The sequence below is a fragment of the Leishmania panamensis genome (genome assembly GCF_000755165.1).
Source record: "Leishmania panamensis strain MHOM/PA/94/PSC-1 chromosome 7 sequence".
NCBI lineage: Eukaryota > Euglenozoa > Kinetoplastea > Trypanosomatida > Trypanosomatidae > Leishmania > Leishmania panamensis.
The window spans coordinates 27,922-40,808 of NC_025886.1; the positions used below are offsets into that span (position 1 = coordinate 27,922).

General features: G+C 59.2%; 3 protein-coding genes across 3 annotated transcripts, besides 1 other annotated feature; all 3 read left to right on the top strand.

The window, feature by feature from the left end:
- Positions 1-315: 315 nt before the first annotated feature.
- Positions 316-862: a repeat region.
- A 304-nt stretch (positions 863-1,166) lies between these two features.
- LPMP_070110 (cobalamin-dependent methionine synthase, putative) lies at positions 1,167-4,916 on the top strand (the record flags this gene model as incomplete). Its single annotated transcript, XM_010705717.1, has 1 exon — positions 1,167-4,916. One exon carries the CDS (start codon positions 1,167-1,169, stop codon positions 4,914-4,916), a length of 3,750 nt encoding a protein of 1,249 aa, XP_010704019.1.
- Positions 4,917-6,141: 1,225 nt separating this feature from the next.
- LPMP_070120 (pitrilysin-like metalloprotease) lies at positions 6,142-9,204 on the top strand (the record flags this gene model as incomplete). The annotated part of the gene is made up of 1 exon (XM_010705718.1): positions 6,142-9,204. The coding sequence occupies one exon, from the start codon at positions 6,142-6,144 to the stop codon at positions 9,202-9,204; it is 3,063 nt and encodes a 1,020-aa protein (XP_010704020.1).
- Positions 9,205-10,695: 1,491 nt separating this feature from the next.
- On the top strand, positions 10,696-11,781 carry LPMP_070130 (mitochondrial calcium uptake 1, putative; the record flags this gene model as incomplete). Its single annotated transcript, XM_010705719.1, has 1 exon — positions 10,696-11,781. One exon carries the CDS (start codon positions 10,696-10,698, stop codon positions 11,779-11,781), a length of 1,086 nt encoding a protein of 361 aa, XP_010704021.1.
- Between the last annotated feature and the right edge of the window lie 1,106 nt (positions 11,782-12,887).

Consider the following 12,887-nt stretch of genomic DNA (forward strand, 5'->3'; position numbering starts at 1 on the left):
GGGTGAACTTCACACATTCCCTCTCTCCATGGCTGCTCTTGCTGCAGCTTTTTCTCTCCTCCCCCCTCTTCCCCTCCTCCCGCAGATGCTCGCACCTCAGAACGGCAACCTCTCGCACAAGTGCACATACGTACACCCCACTGTCGTAAGTGGCAGGCAGTAAAGGCGTGGCAGAGGGGCCGCTTCTTCGTGCGGGCACAGTAGGGCGACACACATATGATTGTATTATGTGTTTGTATGCGCAGATGACGAGCACCGTTGATCCCGCTCCCTCGCTCATCTAGCGTATTGCAATTATGGATGCACTTCTATCCGCTGATGACGGGGGATACCCCAGCGTGGCATCCAGGATCCACTACCCCACTCAGTGGGGGAGGGGGGGCCAGGCAACCGCCTCCACCCCTACTCATGCGGAGCTACCCCTGGTGGTGACGGGGTCAAGCGCCTACGACATGGAGAGGCCAGAGAGATTTACCGCTACTGGTGGCGGCGGTCTGGTTCCTGGACGGCGCTGTGTCGGGGCGACGTGCGACCGTGAACAGCCCTGTGCCATCCATACGAGGGGCAGATTGCCAGCGTGGCTCCAACGCACCCCCACCAGGCCCTCGCTGCCTAGTGGTGTGGGAGTCTGAGCCACCCCAAGGAATGCATCACGTGGCGACTAGCACAATGGGCGCGGCTGCGGAGCTGAGGCAGGTGGAGTTCGGTGCCGGTGGCGGTGCTCGGATGACTGGTTCAGCGGACTGCCGTAACGCGTGTGTCTACGAGCACTTCGCACCGGACGATTGAGTCTGTGGCAGGCCGAGGCCTGAGTTCTCTGCCTTGTGTTGCATAGCGTAAAATGATCGTGCTGGAAGGGAAAGGGAAAAGACGTCTATGCGTATGTGCATCCGCGTGCAGCAGACAGAGACGTACACGTTACACATGCGCACAGAAGTGGCGCAACTGCATTGTAGACTCCCAACCTGTACCGCAGTTTCGCGGCAGCTGCTCTCTGTGGCGCCCGACTGGGTGTACGTGGAGAGGGACCGGGTGCACGTAATGGAGCATCTTTGGACCGGAGAACAAGTATTCGCTCGCTGTAGCGTGTGTTACCGCGCTAGTCCTCTTATTACCCTTTATCTTCTTTCCCACATCCTCTTCCCACTCAACTGCAGACATCAGCCATGCGTGGAGAACGAAGCCCCGCCTTCGAGGAGCTGGAGGAACTCTTCCAGAAGCGTATCCTCATCCTGGACGGTGGCATGGGCACTATGCTCCAGCGCTACAAGCTGGAGGAAGCGGACTTCCGCGGCGAGGAGTTCAAGAACGCCACAAAGGATGTCAAGGGCAACAATGACCTGCTCTGTCTCACACAGCCGGTGAAGGTGCGGGATGTGCACTACAAATATGCAGTCGCCGGCGCCGACATCCTTGAGACGAACACGTTCAATGCACAGGCGGTCAGTCAGTCCGACTACGAGACGCAGCACCTCGTTCGCCGCATCAACCTCGCTGCGGCGAAGATCTGCCGCGACGCGGCAGATCAAGCCAGCTGTGAGACGGGACGGCGCATCTTCGTAGCCGGTGTGTTGGGCCCGCTGAACCGAACGGCCTCCATTTCGCCCTCCGTTGAGCGCCCCGACTACCGCAACATCACGTACGACGAAATCGTAGCCGCTTACACAGAGCAGGCGACGGCCCTGCTGGAGGGCGGTGTAGATGTACTGATGGTCGAGACCATCTTCGACAGCCTCAACGCCAAGGCGGCCCTCTTTGCTCTGAACACGCTCTTCGATGACGCGGGCTGCACACGCGTTCCCATCATGGTGAGCGGCACCATTACGGATCTGTCTGGCCGCACCCTCAGTGGCCAGACGGTGGAAGCCTTCTACTCGTCGATGCGGCACGGAAACATCATCTCCATCGGCCTCAACTGTGCTCTAGGTTGTCGCGAAATGCGCCCATACATCCAGCGCCTTGCACAGATCAGCGAGGGCTACGTGACGTGCTACCCCAATGCGGGGCTGCCGAACGCGATGGGTGGATACGACGAGCCACCAGAAGATATGGCCCGTGACATCAATGACTTCGCAACCAACGGGTGGGTCAACCTCGTCGGCGGCTGCTGCGGCACAACCCCGGATCACATTCACGCCATGGCCATGGCTGTGAAGAGCATCCCGCCGCGTCCGAAGGGTCAGCGGAGCACCACCATGACCATCAGCGGGCTTGAGCCACTGTACTTCACCAACCACATCGGCTTCTGCAACATCGGAGAGCGCTGCAACCTCAGCGGCTCGCTCAAGTTTAAGCGCCTTGTCAAGGAAGGGAAGTGGGAGGAGTGCCTGGAGGTGGCTCGCAAGCAGGTTGAGGAAGGGGCTATGGTGCTGGATGTGAACATGGATGACGGCCTCATCGACGGCGTGGCTGCCATGACGCGCTTCCTGAATCTGCTCGCCTCCGACCCGGATGTGGCGCGGGTCCCAGTTATGATCGACTCGTCCAAGTTCCACGTTATCGAAGCAGGCCTGAAGTGCACCCAAGGCACACCGATCGTGAACTCCATCTCGCTCAAGGTGGGCAAGGAGGAATTCCTGCGCCAAGCCCGCCTGATCCGGCGTTACGGTGCCGCCGTGGTAGTGATGGCCTTTGACGAAAACGGGCAGGCGTCAGACTATGACAGCAAAATCCGCATCTGCAAGCGCGCGTACGACATGCTAGTGGCGGACGGCTTCCCGGCTGAGAATATCGTCTTCGACCCGAACGTGCTGACAATCTGCACGGGGATGGAGGAGCACAACAACTACGCCGTCGACTTCATGAATGCCGCGGCGTGGATTAAGGCAAATCTACCCGGCGCCAAGGTGAGCGGCGGAATCTCGAACCTCAGCTTCTCCTTCCGTGGCTTTGAGGTCATTCGCATGGCGATGCACTCCGCGTTCTTGAAGAAAATGATCGCCGATGGAAGTCTCGACATGGCAATCGTGAATGCGGGCGCCCTGCCGGTGTATACCGACATCGAGACAGGTCTGCTGCAGCTGGTCGAGGACGCCATCTACAACCGCACTCCCGACTCCTCGGAGCGCATTCTCGAGTATGCAGACCGGCTCAAGGCGGAGGCGGCGGCCCGCGGTGGCGCCGAGGAGGCGAAGGTAACCAAGGTGGACGAGTGGCGTAACGCCCCGGTGGAGGAGCGTCTCTCGCACGCCTTGATCAAAGGCATCGTCGAGTTCATCGAGAATGACGTCGAGGAAGCGCGAACCTGCGGCAAGTACGAGCGACCGCTGCACATTATCGAGGGACCGCTGATGGATGGCATGGGGAAGGTTGGCGAGTTGTTCGGCAGCGGCAAGATGTTTCTGCCCCAAGTTATCAAGTCAGCACGTGTCATGAAGAAGGCGGTAGCTGTACTGGTGCCATACATGGAGGCTGAGAAGTTGGCCCTTATAGATGGCCCGAAGGGCAAGTCAGTGTCGCGGTCGAAGCGGGTGCTCATGGCGACCGTGAAGGGCGACGTACACGACATCGGCAAGAATATCGTTGGCGTCGTCCTGGGCTGCAACAGCTACGAGGTGATCGACCTCGGTGTGATGGTCTCGTGTGAGAAAATCTTAGCGGCTGCGAAGGAGTACGACGTAGACGTTATCGGGCTCTCCGGCCTCATCACGCCCTCACTGGATGAGATGGTGCACGTGGCGAAGGAGATGAAGAAGATGGGCTTTAAAATCCCACTGATGGTGGGTGGGGCAACAACGTCCAAGCAGCACACGGCTGTGAAGATTCAGCCGCACTACCACAAGACAGTACACGTACTGGATGCCAGCAAGTCCGTGGTCACAGTGGCTAACATGCTGGGGAGTAACAACGAGGAGTTCTGGGAAGAGGTGCATGAGACTTACCAAGAGATTGCGGAGGACTACCTGGCAAACCAGAAGGACCGTGTCTACAAGCCCCTTGCCTTTTGCCGCGAGAACGCGCTGAAGATCGACTTTGTCGCCAACCCGCCGGCGCCGCGACCGAGGAAGCTCGGCACCATCACTATCAGCGACTACCCGCTCGAGAAGATCGTCAGCCGCATTGATTGGAGCCCATTTTTCTCAGTGTGGCAGGTGCGCGGCACGTACCCCAATCGAGGTTTCCCGAAGCTCTTCAACTGCCCCACCGTCGGCGTGGAGGCGAAGCGGCTCTTCGACGACGCGCAAGAGATGATCAAGGACATCATTGCCACGCGTAGCTTCCGCGCCAAGGCCGTCGTCAAGCTGATGCCAGTGAACAGCGTTGGCGACGACATCGAGGTGTACGAGGACGACACACGCGTAGAGAAAATCGCCACCTTCTTTGGACTGCGCCAGCAAGCGGAGAAAGAACGAGGTGAGCCTTACCTGTGCATCTCGGATTTTATCGCCCCGAAAGGGGTGGCGCCAGACTACCTGGGCAGCCTCGTCGTCGGCATCTTCGGGGCCGATAAGATGAGTGAGCAGTACGAGAAGGACAACGACGGCTACCGCTCCATCATGATCAAAGCCCTGGCAGACCGCTTCGCCGAGGCGTTCACAGAAGAGGTGCACCGCATCATTCGCACGGACTTGTGGGGCTTTGTGGAGCGGGAGACGTCTGAGACGGCCGACCTCATCCAAATGCAGTATCAAGGAATTCGGCCCGCCCCTGGGTACCCCTCGCAGCCGGACCACACGGAGATGGCCACGATGTGGCGTGTCGGTGAGGTAGAGGAACGCACAGGAGTGAAGCTTTCTGAATCGTACGCAATGATGCCGGCGGCATCTGTCAGCGCCCTTGTCTTCGCGCATGCGCAGTCCAAGTACTTTGCGGTGGGCAAGATTCAGAAGGATCAAGCAAAGGACTACGCCGCACGTAAGGGGTGGTATCTAGACCGGGTCGAGAGCCAGCTTAGCTCGTCCTTGGCCTACGACTGAGCCACCTGCCCTTTGATTGGGTGAGGGGGGTGTGCTCTTCTGATGATATCGACAGTGGGCGGTATGCCCGCTTAGTTTGCTTTGGCGTTTCTTTTCTGCCTTTCTGAAAGAAAATCCCTTCGCCACTCCCTCTCTTCTTCGCCTCCGTTTTCTCCCGCGTTAGCCTCGTCCATCGCTATCCTCCCCACCTCTGCCATATCGAACCGGGGGTCCTCTGCGTGCGGCGCATGGAGAGACGGTAAAAACTAGAGAGAGAGAGGACTGTGGTAAGAGGGGGACAGGGGGATGCGCTTCATGGGAGCGTCACCTTTGAAAATGGAAAGCAGACGGAGAAGGATGGCCAGCCCCACTCGGGATGCATTCTGTTTTGACCCCTGGAAGCCCTGCACCATCACACGCGTTTACACAGAGGCATCCCCCTGCTGGGTGTCATACTGACTCGCACGCTGGGAGTGACTGACGCTGCTTGTGTGCGTGGGTGCGGCTCCTTTTCTCTTGCCTCTGTTTCTCTTGACGTTTGGGGGGGATATGCCTTCTTGCGCCCCTCCGCCTGTCGTTGTGAGGCAAGGGCGAACTCTCCCCACCCCCCTCTTTTCCCCTCTCCCTCGCCTTCCGCTCTCTGATTGTTGCCTGTACGGGTATGTATCCGCCGCCGTCTTGCTGCACGTTGGCTTGGGGGGTAATACCCTCCAACGTCGCAGTGGTGTATGGCAGCACGAGGATGACAGGAGCGTGAGCGACAATCCTCCCGGCATACACGCACGCATACACCAACGATAATCCCCTCTCGCCTTGTCGCCCAACGCTGAGACCGACGAAACAGCGCAAATTCCGCTAAAACGTCAGCAAGAATAAATAAAGAAGGGTGGCGTGTTTACCCATGTCACCGATGACGTGCCACGTGTCTGGCGGAGACTCTGGAGAGAAACACGTGGTAGAAACGAAAGAAGAGCGTACGTCACCGCAGTCGTGGACCTGTGCAAACTCTTCACCACCTCCCTCACCCTCTCGCTGAAGCCGTGTTATGCACCCCACATGTCCTTACCCCCTCTCTCCCCGTACACGCTTTCTCGTACTCCACATCATAACCATCGACCATCCCTCTCCCCTCCTCTCTCGTCGCTTTCACTCCCGCCAACAGTATAGCTCACGTTGCACGCGCGTGTCGGTGTGTATCCTCTTGGGAATCATGCTGCGCAGCTCGGTACAATGTCTGTCGCGGTGCATGAGCAGGCGTGAAGACCTCGTCTTCAGCAGCATGCACGGCTTCACGCTGCTCAAGACCCGACGCATTGATGGCCTGCACCTCGTGGCGTATGAAATGAAGCACGTCCGCACCGGCGCTCTCTACTACCACGTCGACGTGGAGGACAGCAACAACACTTTCTGCATCGGCTTCCGAACACCGGCGGAGAACAGCAAGGGCACCTCCCACGTGCTGGAGCACACGACACTGTGCGGCAGCCGGAAGTATCCGGTGCGGGATCCCTTCTTCATGATGCTCAAGCGCTCCCTCAGCTCTTTCATGAACGCCATGACCGGCCCCGACTACACGTTGTACCCCTTCTCAACAACTAATCGCAAAGACTTTCAGAACCTTCTCGACGTCTACCTCGATGCCGTCCTTCATCCACTGCTGCGCGAGGAGGACTTCAAGCAGGAGGGCCACCGAGTGGAACTCGAGGAGAAGTTGGCGGACAGCGAAGGTGCCACTTCGCAGACGCAAAAGCGCACACGCCGGCTTATCAACAACGGCGTTGTTTTCAATGAGATGCGCGGCGTTGTGTCGGACCCCAGCAACCACTTTGTGCACTCCGTAATGCGCACCATACTGCCGCGCACGCACTATACCTACACATCCGGCGGCTACCCTCCCGACATTCTGGAACTCCGATACGATGAGCTCCTGTCCTTCCACAGGCGCCACTATCACCCAAGCAACAGCATCACCTTCACGTACGGCAGTCTGCACCCTGAGTCGCACATGGCAGCGCTGAACTCATATTTTTCGAGCTTCGAACGCGCGGTGCCGGTCTTAGTGCCGACGCTCGCGGACCAACATCGCTTCACGGAGCCACAACTCGTGCAGCTGGAGGGGCCTCTGGACGCCATGGGCAATCCACAGCGGCAGAAGCGAGTTGCCGTCTCCTACGCGGTACCAAAGGAGAATAACAAGCTGGAGGATGTGGTGGCGCTCAGCGTGCTGGATAGCCTTCTTTCGAGTGGTCCCAGCTCCCCCATGTTCAAGAACCTGATCGAGTCGCAGATTGGCAGCAAGTACGCCCCGATGCAGGGGTACGCCTTCTACCTGTCCTCCCCGATCATCACCTACGGCGTGGCCGGCGTGGATGAGGGGCGGGCGCACGTAGAGGCTGAGGTGCTGCAGGCGGTGGAGTCTGCGCTCCGCACAGCGCAAAAGGAAGGCTTCGACGAGCGACGCGTGCGCTCCGTTATCTTCCAGGAGGAGCTGCAGCACCGTCACCGATCTGCCGATTACGGTCTCAACACGTGCACCGGTCTGTGTGCGATGGGTCTGTGCCGGGCACAGAACAACCCGCTGGACTTTATCGATTGGCTGCCGCACCTCCGGCGACTGAGGGACGACAATGCGGCCTCGCTGCTGCCGCGCATCGAGTCGCATCTGTTGAGCAACCCCCACCGCGCCGTTGTGTCTGTGTCAGCCAAGAAGGAGTATCTGAGCAAGTTGCAGGATCAGCTGAAGGAGGCGGACGAGGTGGTGAACGCGTCGGCGACGGAGATCGACAAGGACCGGGTGGAGAAAGAGACGAGGGAGTGGCTCCAACGCCTCCGTTCGGCGCAGCCACAAGATGTTCTACCCACCCTGCGCATTGACGACATTCCCACCGAGTCGTTTGCGGAGCCCGTGCCGTGTCGCAGCTCTCTCTCGAACACCAACGGCCAGGTGTACACAATAACACACCCGACTAATGGCCTCGTGTACGTGCATGGACTTATCCCCTTCCACACATCTCTTACCAGTGCAATGGAGCACGGCGAGCTGGCGCAGGTGCCGCAGAACGTAATGCTGCTGGAATCACTGATCGGTCGCACGGGTGCCGGAAAGCTCTCCTACAAAGAGCACTCCATTGCGGCGAAGCTGGCGTGCAGCGGGTTCGGCTTTGCGCCACTGCTGAATGAGTCGTACCTGCACAAGAGCACCACCATCACGGGCACCAGCTACAGCTTCTACACAACCACAGAGCAGCTGAAGGAGGCTCTGGACTTGTTAAGCGTGACACTGCTAGAGCCACGCGTCAACGCCGACGACGCCGATGTCTACTCCTGTGCGCTGTCGAGACTCAAGATGGCATGCTCGTCGGCAATCCAGTCTCTGCAGGCGGAGGGCAACCGCTACGCCGTCATCCGTGCCGTAGCAGAGCTCACCCGGCGCGGCGAGCTGCGCGAACACTGGTTGGGGCTCTCTCAGTCCACTCACGCGTCGGAGATGCTTGAAAAGCTTCAGGGGTGTCCGGAAGTGAGCCGCGAGGCCGTGCGCACACTGCTGGCCGACTACGCCATCTTTGCGCGGGAGATGGCGACCGACATGTCGCGCAGTCTTATCTGGGCGACCTGCGAGGATGCGCACCGTGAGGAGGTGGAGCGGATGCTGAAGGAGTTCCTCGATATGTTCCCGCGGACAGCCTATGCCGCGCGCACGCACCTGCTTCTGCCGCCAAGCTCTGCGGCGAAGGGGATTCAGCAGATCATCAAGAAGCTGCCGATCGACACGTCCTTTGTGGGACTGGCTATGCCGAATGAGTTGAAGTGGGAGAGCCACGACCAGGCACGGGTGCGGGTGGGTTGCACTCTTCTCTGCAACGAGTACCTGCATCGCCGCGTGCGAGAAGAGGGTGGCGCGTACGGCTCCAATTGCAGCGCTACGCTCCACGGCGAGGTGGGCGGCGTGTCGATGTCAAGCTACCGCGACCCCACCCCAGAACTCACTGCCAAGGTCTTCCTCGAGGCTGGCGATTGGCTCGCCGACCGGAAGAACGTCACGGCCGAACGCGTAAGTGAGGCGAAGCTGCGCCTTTTCTCTTCTATCGACTCTCCATATGCGGCGGACTCGTACGGTGAGGCGTACTTCTATAATGATCTGCGGCAGAGCAGAAAGCAAGCCATGCGCGATGCCCTGCTGTCCGTGACACCAGAAGACGTTGTGAATGCGGCCCACTATTTCAAGCCTCAATCCCCCACTATCATCAGCATTCTCCAACCCACAGGCGAGTCAAGCGGTGTCGCCGCGGTACAACCCGAGGCCTCGTAAAGCTCCTTGATGGAGCGTGGGTGTATGTGAGCATTCACCTTGCTTACAAAGACGCCGATACAGAGCTGCAGCTCTCTCTCGCTAAGCGCACGTGCAATCACTAACTCTTTAGTTTTCTCTTGTAAAACCACCAAGGTGAGGCGGTGCGGTAGGCAGTGCCTTGGCGCGAACAAATTTGGTTAGGAGAGCGTTGAAGTCGCGCGCGTGTGGGTCTCAGTGTTTACGCTCATATAGGCATGTTCCTATGGTAGTGTGCACCTCGGCCTTCCCCTCCTCCCTCATGAAGACAGGTCGTTGCTTCAAGGAAAGGTGAGTGACTGCCGCTGTCGGTAGGGCGTGTCGGCGATGTCGATGTATGTTGAGGAGGACTGTCGCCACCGCTCCTTACAACCCCCATCTTTTCCCTTTTCACCTCGCCGTGATTAGCGTGGACCGCAACCACACACAGCCTTGCGCATCTCTTCTGTGCCCTTCGCTCTCCCACGCGCAGGCAAGCGCGTTGTTAGTTTCTACGCGTGCATGTGTGTTGGCTGTCACGTGTTTCTCACCATGATAACACCGCAACTTACCCCAACCCCTCTCACCTAAAGTACCTTTAATTGCCCTCCCTCCAACTCCCTCTCCCTCTCCCCGCCTCCTCGTCTGGGTGCACGACCTGCCCGCACCTCGCTGGTTCCGTGTCGGGCGTCGCCACGCGTACTGCGCGGCGAGAGAGCGAGGGTTTCGTGATGCTCATCTTCGCCAAGCGTTGCCTGTATGCCCTTGCACCCCATCGCCTCCCCCTCCTCTTAGATGCTGTTGCTGCTGGTGCCACTCCTTTACTTGTGTGGGTGTCTGTGTGTATGTGTGTGTGTGCGCGCGCATCATCTCTGCTGACCGGTGTTTCACCCCCGTCACTGCGGAATCCTTTTCCTTTTCGAGCCCGTCCACCCCTCACTCACCCCCTGCCACTCGCAGCTGCTGTACTTGCTGTAGTAACACCGTTCTCTCTGCTTGAGTGTACGTACGTGTCGTGTCCCCACCACTGCCACTAACGGTACTCTCCCCCTCTTCCCCTTCGCAGGTACACTTACCCGCTGCGACAGCTTCACTGGGTCTATGCACTCTCGACGGTCAGGCGCACAAGCCTGTCTTCCTTCTCTCACTTGGTTGTTTTTGGCGAATTCACACATGTCTTTCAACTGCAGCGCTGCGCGCCGATATGCTCTTCTCCGCCCTCCCCTCCCTCTGATGCGACGACAGCTCTCCGCTGTTGTGCAGCAGCGTCTGCACGCGGCGCCAAGAGTCGCGACGGCTGCTCAGCGCAGGAGTACCGCAGGCGGCACGGACAGCATCAACAGTACCAGCGGCGGCCTTGCATTATCGTCATCTCTATCGTCGCCGTGCTCACTTGAGGCCGTCACCTTCGGTGAAGCGCACGATTTCCCTCTGCTTCCTGCACTGGCGGCATCGCCGCCACGCTCCGGCGGACGACAGCGCCTTCTGTGGGCCATGTTGGCTGGCTGGTGTGTTGGGGTGGCACTGTGCATTGCGGCAGGTACGACAGTGGTGCTGTGCCGCTCGTATGACACGCCGCCATATCTTATCCCGTACTACCTGCGCGACGTGCGCTCGCGATTCCTACACTACGCGTCGGTGCGGAAGCGCAAGGGTGGACCCATGTACATGACTGTAGAGGACTTTGTGCTGGCGCTCTTGGCCTCGCCGGAGAAGGTGCTGCCGAATCCGGCCATCGTGCAGGACCTACAACGCCTCTTCGAGTCTATGGACGCGAATGGGGATGGCTACATCAGTTTCCCAGAGTTCCGCTTCCTCATGAGCCTCCTCACGAGCAACCCACGTGATGTGGAAACACTCTTCCGCATCGTGGACACCGACAAGTCGGGCACCCTGTCGTTGGAGGAGTTCGCCAACGTGCTTCGCGGCGCCACGAAGGACGAGGCAGTGGTACGCTCGTTGCTGAAGCCGTCGACGCGCCGCAACGGCGTCGTCCGGGCACTCTTTGGCGACGAGGCGGCGCCGCGCAAGTGCTCCCTCAGCGAGCTGGAGGCGGTGATTCGCAGCGTGCGCACTGAAGTCTGGAAGGCCGAATTTCGCCAATACGACGTGGAGCAGCACGACTGCATCACCGCCGAGGAGTTCGCGGCGCTCATTGCCAGGCAGGTGCTCGGCTCTCACTTGCCGTATTACCTGGTGGAGAACATACGCTGCCTGCACGGCAGCGGCGACGTCGTGACGCTCAACATGTGGCTGGGGCTGAACGAAGCGATGCTCTACGCGGACCAGCTAGCCGCCCATGTGGAGATGTTCTTGAGCAGCGGTATGCCGGTGACGAAGCGAGACTTTCACCGGCTCATGTCTATGACCGAGGTGTCCGCGTTGCCTAACACCACTGTCGACATCATCTTTGCTCTTTTCGACAAGAATGGCGACGGGTCGATGGAGATCGATGAGTTCCTATTCATTATGCGCAAGAAGGTCAGATACCACTATAGTGTGCCTCCGCGTATGCGCAAGAGTCTGCCGAGACGCTTCCTGGAGTGCTCCAGCGAGCTGCTGACAGACCTTGGACGATAGAGGAAGGGGCAGGCACAGAGAGACAGACAGAGAGAGGATCAGTGGCATTCGACCTCTGAAACAGCACTAAGAGGTGCGAGGAGGAAGTACCCGCAGCAGCAGCAGCGGCGGCAGCAACGGTCTGCCTACCAAGGGCAAGCACACACACATTCAGGTGCTGCTGTACACACGTCTCCCTCCCTCCCCGAGTACTCCACCCCCTTTTCATGTACGGGCAGCTCCGCCCTGTTCAGTAGCGGTGCGCACATGTCTTCGACGCTCGTATGTACGTTAGTGCGTACGCACAGACAATTTGAAAGACATCAGTGGCAAAACCGAAGACGTTGGTCAGCGGTAGTGTCACCAGGAAAATGCGCAGGCGCCCACCCCGCAGCGGAGTTGTGTGAACACACAGGCAGCACCAGAACTGCGTGGGCGGTGCGAAGTGATTCTGAACGGGGGCTTGGACACGAGAAACGTGAGATGCCCTCCACAGCACGCGCTCTTGTGCATCTCCCTCTCCCTACTCTCCTGCGCATCCTTCTCCGCCCTCTCCCTCACTCTCAACAACGGTGCCCGCATCCCTCGCGCATGCACTGGGGTGCCTTGTGCGTCCGTGTGGGTGTGGGCGAACACTGGGCAGTGTTGCCCTCCATCGGCAGGTCCTCGCTCTCTCACCCTCTCGCGACCGCACACTCGCTTGCACCCCCCCCCCTGATTCCCCTCCCCCTCGACTCAACCCCCGCATTGTCGAGACGACCGTTGATTGGTCACTTGTGATTTGCGTTTGACTTGTGCAAAGTGTCTGCCCGCCTCTCTTGTTCCTCTGCAGCAACGCCACTCTGACGCGTGCGCTGACTAGCCCGCCCTCTACCCCCCTCTCTTATGGCCATACTCACTCCTCAGCGCCATCCTCCTTCCTTTCCTCCCTCCCTCTCTCCAGTGTGCCTTTGCTTCTTCTTTTGTGTTTATCCGGTGTTCTGGTGTGCAGTGCTGTCTGGCTGTGAGTCTGTTGGGGGTTGTTGTCCCTCCCCATCCCCTCGTATCGCCCATCTCCCCCTTCATTGGCGTACACTCAGGGCGTATTTTGCCCCTCATACGTGCATCCATACACACATATTGCTTGG